At 32.0% G+C, this 16,385-nt stretch overlaps 1 protein-coding gene across 2 annotated transcripts in view; it reads left to right on the top strand.

The window, feature by feature from the left end:
* mamo (maternal gene required for meiosis) overlaps positions 1-16,385 on the top strand; it is a 123,867-nt gene that overhangs the window by 58,422 nt on the left and 49,060 nt on the right. For both annotated transcript variants that reach the window (XM_070635222.1, XM_070635223.1), the window contains exon 4: positions 8,535-8,692. In XM_070635222.1, the coding sequence (XP_070491323.1) occupies positions 8,552-8,692 (141 nt within the window). In that variant the 5' untranslated portion in view covers positions 8,535-8,551. The remainder of the gene's footprint in view (positions 1-8,534; positions 8,693-16,385) is intronic.

Genomic DNA, 16,385 nt, shown 5'->3' with positions numbered 1-16,385 from the left:
CGTACACATTCGAGCTCCAGCTGCCTTAGTTCCTTAATCTAGTCGCACTGCTGCCTTCATAAAATATAAATAACTAATCGCTCGTACTTTGCAATAAAAATTGCAAATAAACAAATATGAAAATTTATAATAATAAATATTAAAAAGAGAAATATAATGTATGTATCTCGTTGCCTTGCAATTATTGCTTGTAGTAAGAAGCCTACATTACAACGCTTCTTGCCCTCTTTGCAATTGCAAAAAAAAATAAAACAATTTCTCATATCTTCCGCGACTTCATGTATTTATTATATACACATATTTATGCTTTTTGAAATTATTATTGCTCTATGCCTGTTTTGTGTAGTTCGCCTTCCTTCCAACTGATTGTACTTCTCTTTATTACTTTATGTAGATCACTGTTGATTTTTAGCATAATTTTACGGGCCTTCAAAGTCATATTTAGTTAGTTTTGAGGGCATTGAAGTGATGATGTGGAGGAAGATACATAAATAAGCATGTTATATTGCTAATTTGCATTTTGGACTTTTAGATGATTTCCATAATACGTTTGCCACTTTTTTCTGATAGAAAATGCAGAATTTGCATTAATTTAAGCTTCATTGTTTACAAAATCACTAAAAAACTTTTCGAAGTGTGGAAATTTTTTCAAAAAATCACCAAAAAATTTCAAAATTTGAAAAATACGTTAAATTTTCACTGAATTTAAATTGCAAAATCCACATTATTTTAGAAAAACCAAACTTCATGTCTTTAAAATTACAAACCAAAAATGCGCCGGTAACTTGAATTTTCAAAAAAACTTCCTCAATTTCGTGCGCACTAAAAACTGAGTTTGAGATGAAAAGAGAAAGAGACTGAGTGAGTGAGAAGAAAAATAAAGGAAGAAGAAAGAAGATGAAACAGTATATTTTTGGAGTGCGAAGCCAATATTGCAGCAAGCGCTGTACATGATTGGGTATATTGCATTTTACATTGGCGTAGATCAAGGTCGTCATCGAGATGAAAGTTAAATTTATTTTCTCAATTTTCATCTCTCTTACATTTTTTTCTCATTCTCATTTCTTTAATTACATTAAGCGTGAAGTGCGCGAACAGTTAATGCCTTTGTGTTGTAAAGTCTGGTTTGCATTTTTCATCATTATTTCCTATGAAAATCATAAATCTGACTTAATTGAAGCATAAATATTTCTTTTCCCTGTACTTATAAAAATAAATAATTCACTTCAATTGTAAATTGTATAGTGATCAATTTTATATAAGTGCTTTGATAACATTGCACAGTGGATAGTTCTAATTGAGAATAGAAGAATTTCTTGCCTTTAACTTTTTAGTCGTTCGGAGATAATTCCACCTTTTCCAATGTGTAATAATAAAGTCATGATGTTATTATTCATCCATTCTTCTTCATTTTAGCAAGGATTTTTAATTGACATGTCAATTTGGAGCAATTTTGTCCACGTGGTTTTGACAATCTGTTACTTAATAGCTTTTAATTGCTTACAATTCAATGTTTGCCACTTTTTTCTACAATGCTTGCTTATTTTTACTGTAAGTTAAGCTGTATAACAGTTTTAATTGGCAAATTAGATTTCGAAGTGAGGAAAATTTTCAAAATGGCGAACCTTTTAAAAATGAAAAAATCCGTTAAGATCTAAAAAAATTGATAAAAAGTTACAATTTAATCATTAAAAGCGCCACAATTGTTGAAATAAAACTATCAATACTTTTATCATTCTTATTTATGTAGATCTTGTTTTCTGTTGCCTTCCCAACTCTACATACCAACAATAGCTCAAGTAAATATGAGAATAAAGGAACATTGGAAACGGAGAATTTATTTATCAAGTAGCCAACAACATTGTAAACAGTAATAAGTAATACCAAGCTGTACATTTACAATGATTTAGGATAAATCATCGTAACCACTGCTAAAATATGCTCAACATTTTTTTATTTTTTTCATCTCAACCATTTCATCTGCATAGAATGTCGACATAAATTAAATAAACATATGCAGATTATGTAATAACGAGCAAATATTATTTTAACTGCCGTATATACTTCTTTTGTGTACAAATATATACAATGACAATCTAATATACTTTTTTTGCCGTCTTTGTTATGAATTTTTGCTTTAAACTCAATGAATGCAAATTATTTTGCGATATTTCATTGCTGTTGAAAGCTTAAACTTTATGTTGAGAAATAATTTCTGTGATGCTGATTTTTCGATATTTTCATTTGTTCAATAAAATTGCTTAATATTCATGTACACATCGATATTTAAGGAAATTACAGCTGTTTCAATTAAATTGCACAACTTTGAGTAAAAACCCGTCGGTTCCTTCATTTATCTAATCTTAGTGATACTTTCAATGTTCAAGACTTGAACTACCTTGAACTTCAAAATGGACGGTTTTATAATGCGATAAAAATTTTTTTATTGATAAATTCGTTACTTAATATATATTTTTTGGTACTACTTATCAGTAAGGTTGCATTTTAGGCTGCAATATAATGATAACGTTATCTGCATGCGTGTGCTAAAAATTGACCTTCGTGATATTATTTCATGTGATATTTGCAAGTTTTCTTGGAATAATAATTTTATTGCTGAATTTTTGTTACGACGTATTTTGGTATTTTTAGGGAAGTTTGGCATTAAATGCTTATTTAAAGCGGCAGGAAGAGATTTAAGAACTAAAATCTAGTTTCCGACATACGAGGTTCTCTTCCGAATATCACAAATCGGTTGATGGATCAGAAATTCGAACCTAGAAACTCCGAGCCTAGGAGCAAGCCTTGCGCATCTAATCCGCATAAATTCAAAGCCAGACGCACTATTGCTTTAGTATTCAGAGTTGACAGGATTCCAAAGTGGAGCCGAATCCAAAGAAGAGTCCAGTCTCCCAAAATTTAATCTAGTACAGGAGGCTTTTTAGACTTTTGGACTTCGAACTCTAAAATTCTTCCCAACTATGCTAGTATAACTAAAAATATAATTTCAAGGCACTGTGTCATCAAACAATATTCCTAAAAATTCAGTAAATCAAGAACCAACTCAGGAATCAAGTTCTCCTCCAATTTGTAATTCCCATTAAAACTGACACCCGATCTTCAGTGAATTTTATTAAAGGATTTTGTTTCATTCATTTTATTTGAGCAGACGAATTCATCGGAAAAAGATACAAAAATAATAATATTTGCAAGTTGTTGATAACTTCAGTCATTCAAAATACGTAAAAAAAACGGAAATACTTCAATAATAATCCTGATAAAAAAGTATTGAATGTACAAAAATAGATTTGAGGGGCTTGCCATGCGATTGTATGAGGAAATGTGTTACTTGATGGGATATTTTATGTGAATGCGTTGATGATGGGAAAAAGGGAATTTTTGGGGATTTATTTGGAATGACTTGCGAAATTGAGGCTCTTTGTCGACTTTTGTTGACTAAAGTGGACTTTTCCATCGAGTCGACAATGAGCTCTTCCTAATTAACAAAGAGAATGATTTTAGGTCCTGAAGTGGTCTTGCTGTCCTATGAAATCATGCTCCTTGTCTATTAGGTTCTGTAGAAACCTTAAAATTCGAACTGATCACAATAATTCACACGCAATCTTTTCCATTGATGTCAACATTAAAACAGTTAAAGCCTTCACAAATTCCATAGTTTAGATATTAAAACTCCATCTCATAATTTTCACTTTTCCCATCAATCTCAGTAGGAAATCTTTTTTAAACAATATTACCACTAAGAGGATTAAAAATCCTATAATCATTAAAAAAGAATAGTGTCAATACGATTTCAAGCTGTTATTATTATTTCATTCTCCACTCACTTTCTACTTAACTGCATCTAAAGCATCCGCAGCTGATTTTTATTGTATAGCATTTGAAGTCTTTTTCTTCTGTTGCATGTTGGTATGATGCAGGGGATGGTACTTGCTGGCAATTTTAGGGATTGAATTAGTGGGGATTTTAAGATTGTTTCAGAGAAGTATTGAGGATTTTTGAATGAAAATCGTGATAAAAATTGAGCGGTCAACTGTTAAGTCTGTTTGCTCTGCATGCACAGAAAAATTTTTTGTACATTTATTTCACATGAAAAATTTCATAATGTACAAAACAGAAGAGCTCGTTACAATGACAATCATGACGATGATGATGATCAGTTTGTAAAAAAACTGCATAAATTGCAAATTTTCTCACATTTTGTACACATACGCGAGATTCATCTTCTTACTTCTCTTTTTCTTAAAAAACATCTCAATTTTGAGTTTTTTTTTTCATTCTTTTTTGCATTCACGTTCGTACATTAAACAGAATCAATCTATGTCGCATGAGTAATGATGGAAATTTTTCATATTTCTAAATTGATTTTAATCTATTCTCACTTTTATTGCCTTTTCAACGTTTTTTTTACATTTTTTAAATAAAAATGTCTGTAAGATGCAAAAAATCTGTTCTGTTGAAATTAAAATTAATAATTATTGAGATAAATATTGTACACATGCAAATGTACATTAAATAATTGATAGTGGCTACTTGCTACACATTTCGCGTGGTATATCAGAGATCTTTAACAATTTAATTACCTTTCATTTGTGCCATAGCTTAAGCTGCGACTGTTGCACGTGAAAACTCATTTCATTATAACCAGAGCAACAGCAGATTGGACGAGGCGGCAATTTTTAAGTCCATTTGACGATAAGAAGTAGGAAAGAAAAGTCTTTAAATGAAATTTATTGAGCATGATTTCTTCAATAAATTCCTTCATTGAGTCTCAATTTTTTTTAATGGCATAAAGTCTATGTGTATGTTGCACACAATAAATGGGCGAGATTTAAACCAATTTAACCTGAGTTATGGCATTAGATAGATTTATACATGTGGCACTGCCGTTGTGAAGAGAAATTAAGGAGAGTAAAAGAGTTAGAAAGATGTAAAGGAGGTGGAGAATTTCATTTTTTAAACTTCTTTGCTTGTTATTAAAGAGAAAAATCTAATAAAAGTTGAAATAAGTGAGGAACTTTTTAGTGGGATTATTGCTGATTGAGGATGAAGCGCATGGTTTTCTGCTAGCTATTGGTATTATGTCCCTAACAGACAGTGGAAATACTCATCTAGATGAGCATGCTCATGAGTATACTCAATCAATATAATAGAGCATACTTAATTGAATTCTTCTTAGGAACGACATCTATCGACCTTAGGTCTAGTTATTAACTAGACATTATGCCAAGTTGTCAACTTCGGATATTAATGAGCATTTTTCTTGTTTGATCGGCTAAATGTTGTGATCTATCATCGACGTATGACTGTAAGATGTTCCTGATCCCCAGAACATAACTATGAAACAGAATCTTACATAACAAATAATGTCATTAACTGTAGGTACTCGTTTAGTCATTAGTCCTTTGATGACACTTTAAATTAAGTGAACTTTGAAGCATTTTCAAGTGGTCAACTAGAAAATTTGTGAAATTACAAAGATGACTAATATGTAGAATTCGGACGAAATTACTCATCCTTGTAACTGGACCCAATTAGATTCACACCTTCTAATGCTGCTATCGTGGTGCCAAGGCGGCAATATATTTAGAACCAAGTGACAGCCACTTAGAGAAAACTACCAAATTTGTTAATTGGGTGCAAATTGACTGTTATTTGGTTTTAACTTCATAAATATACCAATCGGAAGACATTGTCTAGACAAATCAACTAGTTACCCAATTGAGTCTTCTTCACATTCTCAAAAATCCTCTTCTTAGCTTGAACAATAAAGCTAGTCACATTGATATGTAAAAACGCGCAATTTTTACCACCAAACTCGCATTAAGAAAGGCAGAATGAGAAAAAAAAAAAATAAGAAGTAAAAAAATAACAATTTGAAATAATTAAGCTTGACTTAAGAAGAGTCGATGTAGAGAGGTGAATGCAATAAGGAAAGGTACATGAACACAAAATACGATGCTTACTTGCAATAACTTTGTTTTTTTTTTCGAAACAGAGTAAAAAAAAGGCACAAGAATATGTATCTCAAATGTTAATTGTCTTGTGCAATACTAATGAGTTGTGAAGCTATTAGCGAGAAAGTGTTTCTGCTGCTGCATTGCATATGCAGACAAGTCTCATAATTTTCTTTAGCGTGGGTTACTAATTCCCACTAATTAACGCATTTCGCCATATCAACATAACATACATTGTAAACGTACGCTGCTCCTTTTTTGTTGTTACGTTCATTTTAAGCTAAAAGATTCTTTCAATTTTTTAACGTAGCATGTCTCTGCCTTTTTTTGCTTTTGGGTCCCTTAGGGGATTATTGTAGGAATTAAGACATTTTTTAAATTTTTAAAAATCGTCAAGAAAAGCTTCAAAAATTGAATTTTTTAAAAATTCTCACCTGATTCTTCAAATATCCACTAACATCATCATAAGGGTCCTCCAATCTCTTCCCTTTATGTTAGCGCACACAAATTGCTATGCTGCTTCAGTTTAAAGAAATCTCTGTTTTTTTCATACAATGGAAATATTTTAACACATTACAGAATTTTCAATTTCTTTAACACTTTTTTTTTGCTGCTCTCGGTCGCTCGCTCGTTTCTTGTTGTACCTTCTTTTTTTTTTCTTTTCCATCTGCAACATATGAGCAATTTACTTTACTTTTTGGTGTGTACAGATCGTAGTCATCGTTTGCAAACAAAAATATTCGCTAACGAGGATTAAAAAGCATAAAAAAAACATGAAAACAATTTTTTTAACAACGAATAGTGCTAAAGTGCATATATTGAAGCAGTATGTTACATGAATCAGTATATATACATAGAGCTTAGGTGTTGTGATGATGGGTTTATATAAATTTCTTTAAATGTTTGTTATAGGGGTTATAAGACACTTCTTTTAAGAATTACTTTAAACTAATCATTTTTTTGTAAATTTTGTGTATCTGCAAGAATTAGTGGAAGGATTGAAATCAGCCTGAGGCCTCCCGTTCCCTGGAATTCCCGAAAATATTCCCGTTTTTAGAAAACTCAACCTTTACTCCAATTTAAGGATATTTTGTGGGCAAGTCATGAATTGGATTTTTCGTTTTTTCGATGACGTGCGTTTTTTGGGGACTTAATATGACTTGATTCCTGAATTACAAAATTCTTACCTTTCGTAAATTAGTTGCTGCATCCGAAACAAACCCACAATCGATTCAGTTTATCAAATTTGTTTTACTTTAGGATATTTCAAGCACTTTTCCCATACATATGTTAACAGGGACTGGTTTCTTGGAAATAACCTAGACATAATTTTTACTCGTTCAACACAAGACTCCATTTGTTCACAGTTTGGAAGCCACTTGCAATTCAGAATCTTTTTGGTGTCCATAAGCACTCATCTCGATTTGTGTTGCTTGTATCAATATGATTTGGCTCTACAGATGTATCCAAACTTAGTCTTCATGAATCTTTTACAGACACTTTTTAAGAAAATGATCAATTTGAACAGAAATATTACTCAAAGTTTACTAGATGAAATTTTGATAAATTTGATAAATTTTAAAAAATTTCATCATTTCAATTCAAGAAAAATTCACAAAATTTTCAAAAAAATCCTCAAAAAATCTCAAATTTTCATCTTATTCAAGTCAAAACTTCTAGTAAGAACAAGAATCGCACGAAAAACTACATGTACGTAAAAACATTTCTTTTACAATTCCTCTTCTTTCTTCTTACCTCTTCGTTGCTTGTATTTTCTCATATTCAAAATACATTTGTTTACAAAAACTATAATAACAAAAAAGGAAATTCAGTGATTTTGTAAAAGAAGCAATAAATGGCTGTATTATAAGATTCAAAATAAGCACTAACAACAGCAGCATCATCAAAATTGTGATGTCTCTATAAAGAGTGTTCTTCTTCCAAAATCAGGAAATTGTTAATGCACATATAAAAAAATTGCATTGAAATCGAAATCTATTGATGCACAATTGTGTGAGCTAACACACATATATATACAGTTTTGAGGTTTAACATGAAAAACAGTTAGAATTTATAAGGAAATCAACGAGTGAGAGAGAAGGGAAAATAACAGATCGGAGTATTGTAAATTATCTGAACATGATTTAATTATATATGCGCGATATTTTAATGCCATTTTTGTATTATTTTGTGATCGAACAAAAGTACAGGCCTATTGTGAATGAGATCTAGGTAATTTAAATAACAGTCACTTTATGGGCTTGCGTTTTACAATTCTTTATTGTATATCTATTGAGAGATTTAATGCGCTCTCGTTCAAATTACCTTGTACTCACTCTTGGTTAGCTCTAGGGTGGGTAAATTGTTTATTTATATATGCAGCTAACATTGGCAGTCATTACAAGTCACATAATCAACAAAAAAACTCTTGTTTATTTAATTAAGAAATGTTCAATTAATTGAATTAATTAATAATTGGCAAATGTCTTTTCTTTTTTTTTTCATTTACATCCAACATCGCTTCCTTGTTCATCTATGAATATCATTAACAATCATCAGCGTGAGCTGTCACCGACATGGGCAGTGAGCAATACTGTCTAAGGTGGAACAATCATCAATCCAACCTGTTAGGGGTCTTTAGTCAACTACTGCAGGACGAGAGTTTGGTGGACGTTACATTAGCTTGTTCCGAGGGCACTTCCATCCGAGCCCATAAGGTGAGTTACAAACATTTAATATTTTATATGTACATAATGTTACAATTCTTATGCTCAATCATAAGTCATTTTGGAATATTATTATGGTGAGCTCTCAAGTAATATTCATTACCGACCATACTAAATTGCTCTTTTCGCACAAGTTCGCTTTCGTCTGGAGCTTTTATTTTAATGTTGGGGTATCTTTTGAAATAAGAATTTGGAATATGACGGTCAGATTGTCCAAAGATGAGTGATCGGTCGAAGTTTGGTCACAAAATTAATGTCATATTTTAGTGGAAGGTATAATTGCATTTATGGATTAATGTGGGGTTATTGAGTCAAAAGGGCACGATGACGGTTGTCGGACTCAATAATTGGACAACGATCTAGCGATATTGATCTCTTTTTGATCTTATGTACTGGAATCATGACAAATAGACTCTCTAATTTGATTTCAGCAAGTAATGTCGTCCAAACATCTTTCTTAGGGTTTCCAAAAACGGGAATTTTCATAATTAACGAATTCCCGTTCCCGTTCCCGATTCCCGAAATCTGACGGGAATATTCCCGAATTCCCGTTTCATATAAAAAACATTTTAACCAAACTTTTTTTGATTTAAAATTTTCAATTTTTAGAATTTTTTCTGGAAAAATGTCTTTTAATTAATAATTTAAAACTAATGTGTTTATATACATTATTCATTGTATATTTATTCAAGTTTTATCAATTTTTCTCAAAAAAATTTCAAAAATTTGGAGTAAAAATTACCCGGGAATATTCCCGTTCCCGAAGGCCATTCCCGTTCCCGTTCCCGATTCCCGAAATTTCACGGGAACGGGAATTCTGGAAACCCTACATCTTTCTAGGAGCTGTAGGTCTACGTTTGTGTTTCATAGTATTGGTTGGATCGCATAGTAATCGCAAGTGATTACATAGCATCAACATAAACATTTTTATATTCATCATAAAGACAGAAAGGGTTACCTAAAATAGTTAAAACCATTTAAATTAAATCAAACCAGAATAGAATTTAAAGACAACTAAAAATCCCAAAATAAGTTAAGGGATCCATCTCCTTACCACAGCTCAATTCTAAGTCACTGCGCTTCATATCCAAATCAAACCATCTTCACATAACTTTATTTTAAACTCTCACTTCTTCTCACGAAACCGTCGCAATGAAAATCATGGCCTTACCGTCCGGTCAGGAGGCACAATGAACATAAAGTGCAATGTTTAAATGAAGCAATGAAAAATCATAATTTATGACATAATAATAATTATTGATAGATTGAATGAAATATTTTCCATTTCTTTATTTTTTTCGCGAAGAAGGCTCATCTGTTATTTTTTTTTGTAGCTACCTTTCGGTCGCTGTCTCTCGAATGAAATATTTCATGTCTGACATTTTCGCTAAAGATGCTGGATTATTCATGTTGAGGGAATTATTGGTAGTTAAGTTATGAATATTACGAGGATTTTTTTGTCGAAAACTTTTTACTTGAATTGATGAGTTTTAAGTGCTGTCGAGCTACCTACAAGATTTTTCATCCTTCAATAATTCAAATAAATAGAGAAATCCAACAATCAATCAGAATCACAACAAAAGATGGACTTTCAATGAATAAAAAATGAGTTACTTCTTAAGCTGTCCATTCTTCGTAATTTTTCCACAAACATTTCCTGCTTCTGTATGTACAGGCATAGTCATATGAATGCACGCAAGTAAAACCACAAGAATTTAGTTTGCTCTGCTTTATTTTCTAATATATCAACTGACTTTTAGTCGTCATTTGTGAACCTTTGAGACAATTTAGTCTGAAATTGATTTATCAATACTTAATACAATACTCGATGGACAATACTCAATACAATACTCAAAGGAGTGATTGAAAGGTTTCTTGTGAGAATCAAACTTAGTTACTTAATTCGGCCTAGGTTGGCATGACTGACTTGATATCAGATTCAATTGAAATCAAGCATCATACCAGAGTAACGCCGGCCTGATGCCAGCATCTGGATTAATTACCCGACTTGTGCTATTCTGGACTTATGATGTTCATATGATCCATGCCTGCTCTTTTCTTTTGACAAGAATCGAACTTGTTTCCTCAAAATAGAGTGTGTTATAGCCTGTTGCCTAATGCGACATCCAAGATCTTGATGCTTGTGCAGTTTCTTAAATATTTACCAGAGCTCGAGGTTAACTCGAATTTTGTATGAAGTCGAGTCTACTCAAGTCGACTTATCATACAATATCTGAGTCGACTTCAAGCTCTTCATGATACTCATCTAAATCATTTCAAATTCCATCGATGAATTAAGTCAATTGCAATTATATTTTATTGAGGAATATGCAAATTACTAGGCACTAATAAAAAAAATTATTTGACCATAAAAAATGAAGTCAGCCTTCCGGACAATTTAATATCTATGCTATGAAGCTAAATCGTATTTAGATCATTCTCAACGTCATGAAATAAAAAAATGCAGCATATGTAGATGTCATTTTAAGTCAGTCAACATACATGCGTATAAAAATCTGAAGCCATAAAATCTTAAATAGTTCTATTTTAAAATATACGATAATGACGGCAACGAATGATGATGAAAAAGGGAAGCTTTAGAGATTCATAAAGAAGTTTAATTATGGTTAAAACGCCTACAGATATGATGTGTTTTTTTTTTACTCAAATGGATTTACGAATGGATGTTATTCGTAAAAAGCTCATTAAAATTTATTTTTGTTCTTCTGTGTTATTTTTCATGCTGCTTTTGCAAGAGAAAAATGGATTAGGAATATAGATAGGGGTGGAATTTGAAGGATTTTTGGTAATTTTAGGGAGGATTTGACTGATCAGCACGACACTTATGAAGAATGCTACGCTACAGACTCTATAACCTGTGCTAAAGCACTTTTAACAATTCGAAATAGAAGACGTCTCCATATGAGATCCCTAATGCTGCCAATTTCAAATTGCTTCCATTTGGTGTAAATTAATGAGCTATATCAGACCCTTCTTCATTTGTGTAGCTCGGATCAGCTCATATCATTAATAAAATTTAACATTTTCAATCCAATGTCCTTACTTACAATTAAAATCACAATTCAGATCAAAAACCAACAAAACTTCATCAAGTTTTCATCCCTTGACAATGCAAATGTCTAGCATTTACTACTTTGCATACCATATTCCCTCAAAAAGCATATTATAATGCATCTAAGCACAAAAAATAAAATATTTTAATAGAAAATTTCCTTTTTTTACGAATGCAAAAAATTCATAATGTGTGTGCATATTATTATATACAGTAAGTTAGTAATGCAAGGTAAAAAAAAATTGAGAGAGAAAAAGATTCCGTTAAGAGCATATTGTTTGTCCATCAAAATGTACGTATGTAAGTACATTAAAGGCACATATAGGAGAGATAGATAGAGAATATGCACATTTTTGTTTTTGTATTCATAATAAATTAAATTAGCTTTTAGGCTTCTTAAGTTCTTTACCTACTTTAACATTTGTATGCCGGCATGTTAGTATTTTATGTGCTGTAGTTTGCTGTGCAGAGGTGGTTGTTGGTTTTGGTTTGTCTTTGGGATGTTGAGGAGATTGTTGAGTGGGTTTATGTAAGGAAGTAACAGTTTTGGATGATATATTTTGACTATTTAGTGCATTTTCCTTACAACTTCTAGGATTTTAGTTAAAATTCCGATTTAGTCACAATTGGCTCAATCCAATGAACCACATTTGCCGTAGAAATGAATATAAATCAACCGTCAGGCAAGTTTGCTTATTACTGTTAATACTGCGATAAGTTGGCACCCTAGTGATGTTCGGGAGTGTTGAAATACAGAATTGTGATCCATACCGTCCTTTAGATGACTTTTAGCACTGTCTGAAAAATTCGAAACCGCTTGACAATTGCCACAATCAAGTCCATTTCTGTCTTTATCAACTGCTTCTTCTCAAGAGTTCTATGGTCACCTACGAGATCTTTTGCCATCAACAAAGTCAGTTTCACAAACTTTATTAATGGAAAAGATCCTCTAACTCCCATTTTCAGACCCCCCATCAAAAATGCGCCTAGAATTCTTCAACTAAAATCCCACAAAAAAGTTCTCATTCTTCATCCAGCTACCATACTCCACATATTCCATATTATGGTGCACATTCAATTTATGCTTATACAAATAATGTATTTTAAGTTGTTTTACAAATTTCTTTTTCATTTTTTTTTTTATTTTCTTCTTTATGTAAATATGAAGTGGAAAGATATTTACAATGGAAAATATGTGTAACCTACTGACTTGAACACTAAATAAATTTACATTTATCGGTGCCATAAATTTGATAAAAAAAAAGTTGTTATTATTTAAGTACAAAAAGAAGAGAAATTTGCAACAATTTTTTTTATAGATACATCCGCATTGCATTTCTACACATCCATATCCATATAATTAAATATCTATTTTTTGTGTAAAACATATTATAAAACATATCTCTAATATGTAAATGCCTTAACCAACATGCGAGTAAGATGCAGAAGAAGAAAAAAACCACTCGCATGATCCCGTTTTTTTTGTAGATAAAATCTGTCTTATCTCTTAATTGATATTCATCTCCGCATGAAATGACTGAAAGGAGGAGAAAAAAAAAATATAATTTTAATTACGATTAAAACAGAAGCAATGTTACATTTAAGGAAATTTTTCAATCTGTTACGATATGATGAGGAACTAGTTGGATAGAATTTTATGAAAATATTGTGGTAAGGTGCATTTTGTTGAGATTAATAACGTTATACACAGCAACATTGTATGGAGCTTGTGAAGCAAATTTTAATCTATAATATACGTAGCTGGTTATCATATTTCAGAGGTGTGACAAATATTCTAGTTGACTTCTACATTACCAAAAGTGTCCGCCTATATTGCACCCATTAACAATTTATTTTGTTCCTTTATATTGGAATTTGATCATTGTACGCTCTTGTGGAGTCAATTGTGATCCATGAAATCCCTCTTAGGCACATGAAGCTGACTCTATCGCTGGCTATCATTTGCTAATTATCAATACCAAGAGCATTGCATTACACCAAGTGTATTTTAAGATCTCCTCTTATTGCCAAACTGAATGCAAAGACCTGATGATGATCTCAAAAGCCTAATTTCAAAGATTTTTAAATTTTTTCAAATTCTTCAAAAAACTCTTAATTCCAAAAAATTTAAGATCTTCTTGAATTTAATATGGATTTGAGGTGACTTCGCTACAATCATGCCGTTTTTCATGGCAGTCAAGTTGCTGCCATAAGTCGTCCAAGTGGCAATTTATGGCAGTTGATAAGAAAATTGTTACTTGATCGTCATATTGCAGTCAGTTGGTTGTCATGAATAATTGGCGCGAATCGAAGACTTTTCCATACATAATTTCCATACAAAATTCGAATTCATTTTGACCTCAATTTTAAAAGAATTCAATTGATACCCCTGACAAACTACCAAAACTACACCGATTACCTCAAATTCAGCTAATCACATTTTTTATGTTCTCGTCATCGACATTTTTTTTCTCTCTCTCCTCCTCCTCCTCTCCGTCATCTATATTCACATATATCTATATCCATCTATCTACCATTTTTTTTACAACTAATTTCATTTAATTTCACTACACAACTAATTCCGAGCATGGCATACATAAAAATTATTCAAGATGTTACCTTTGAGATCTATTTCGAAAGCACACATATAGACAGTGGAGATGCAATTACCAATCAGTTGGCAATAGTAATGTTGAAAAACAACAACAAAAACATACATGTTTTGACTTTTGCATTCGCAGGTTTTTTTATTACACTCTAAAGACATAATTTTTGTGTTCACTCTAGTCATATCTGCTGTTGAAGCTTAAGACGGGTGATGTTTTTTTTTTTTTTGCTTGATGCGATGTATGCTGGATTGACAGAAACATTAGATTAGTTTTGAAAACTTTGAAATGAATGAGGAAATATTTATAATTAATGGATTGATGTGAATGTGGGGAGGGGGGACATGAGCCTTGATGATTTATGGGCATTTATGCAGTTTCACATCCTATAGAGTCTCAATATTGCGTAGATTGTCCCAAAACTCTCAAACTGATCCTATTTCATCTCTAACAGTCAACAAATAATCACGGTAAAGTAATAATAAATCGAATAGAATAGAAGCACATCAACTCACAATTTTCTATTTTTCATGCTTCCATCAATAAAGTTAGTACTGAAAGAATGCGCCACACACCATATCACCAACAACCATAAAATCATTGAAAGCGAAGAAAGAAGAGAAGGCAAAAAAAAGTATTTTTTGCGCGCATTGATTGAAAACCGTGATCACAGATTTAAGATAAATGCTCGTTGATAATGGCAAACGACGTAAGTTAATTAAAGACTGTAAGAGATAAAGTCAAATGTCAGTAACATTGCGTTTGGTGTCAAAATGAAAGCATAGAGTCGAGATATTGCTCTTTTATAACGAGCTACAAACTAAAAAGGTTTATGGAACTCTTAGGATGATTTTATGTGAATTATTGGGCTTATTGGGCATTCATCAGTTCCAAATTGTGCAGTCTTTAGGACTAAAATCAAGAAAGTATTTAAATACCACAGTTACACACAAAAGTCACCTCAAGGGAACGCAGAAAGACATGAGAGATTAAAAAGAGTCATATAAATCGGCTGATGATGATACGCATGTTAGATGCTTATAATCCCACTTAGAATTGCCTTGTCGACTAGGTAATATAAATGTTAACAAATAGTAGAAAATAGGAATGAGATGAGAGAGATAGATGGATGATATAAGTGAGACAGAAAATTGTATGTAAGCACATATTTCTTAAATAAAAAAAAAAAACATTTGTTGTCAGCTTTGTGCTTCATTTCAATCGTTTTCAGCATATTGCCGAGAAATTATTTCCGGGTTTTCTCGAGTTTATTAAGGAGAAGAGAAGAAGAAAAAAAAAATAAAAATTGTTTGTAAGAAATTGAGAAGATTATAAGTCTGAAACTCATTTTATGTGCGTTTCGCGCGCGATATTGCATACATATTATATTGCATTATTAGAGGACGGGTGTTGTGCAAGATTATTAGTTTATGTACAATTTTATTTTTTTGCAATTTTATTTCGTGCTCTTGAAATAGAAAGGAGGTGACGTGCATTTTGTCTAGGAAGTTAACATTTATAATGTAACAAATTATTAGAATTATTACAGAGCTTGTAAGTTGTAAGTATAAAGTTTATGTTGGGCTCAAACATAGCGTGTTGGAAGGTTGCTATACTTGCCATCTTTGTGGAGCTGCCACCCTACAGTTGAAGATTTTGAATAGGCTTTCAATTGATTGTTTTAAATTATTTTTCCGGCACAGCTTTGGTTTCGATCTGTGTTTTTGGATGCTTGATCAGCTACCGAGTTAGTTCGACAACCTCCTCAACTCTCTTTCGAGAATTCTAGGTACTTTAATTACTTCGCTGGTCGTCAGACCGAATTGACTCTTGACTGTGGTTAGATTACATCAAATCTATTCTAAAGCCATAATCACTCTGACTTTTGTCAAGATTTTCAGTCAATTCTCCATCGTGTACCTTCCTGGGACCTTCTTTTTAAATCAAGTTGAAGTACACAGAACCCCCTAATTCTACCAAACGATCTGCGCTACCAGAACTGAGA

The sequence above is a fragment of the Chironomus tepperi genome, unplaced genomic scaffold (assembly GCF_022539635.2).
Source record: "Chironomus tepperi strain 1889 unplaced genomic scaffold, CSIRO-AGI_Ctep_v1 contig_87, whole genome shotgun sequence".
Classification (NCBI taxonomy): domain Eukaryota; kingdom Metazoa; phylum Arthropoda; class Insecta; order Diptera; family Chironomidae; genus Chironomus; species Chironomus tepperi.
This window is presented reverse-complemented; position numbering and strand designations above follow the sequence as displayed.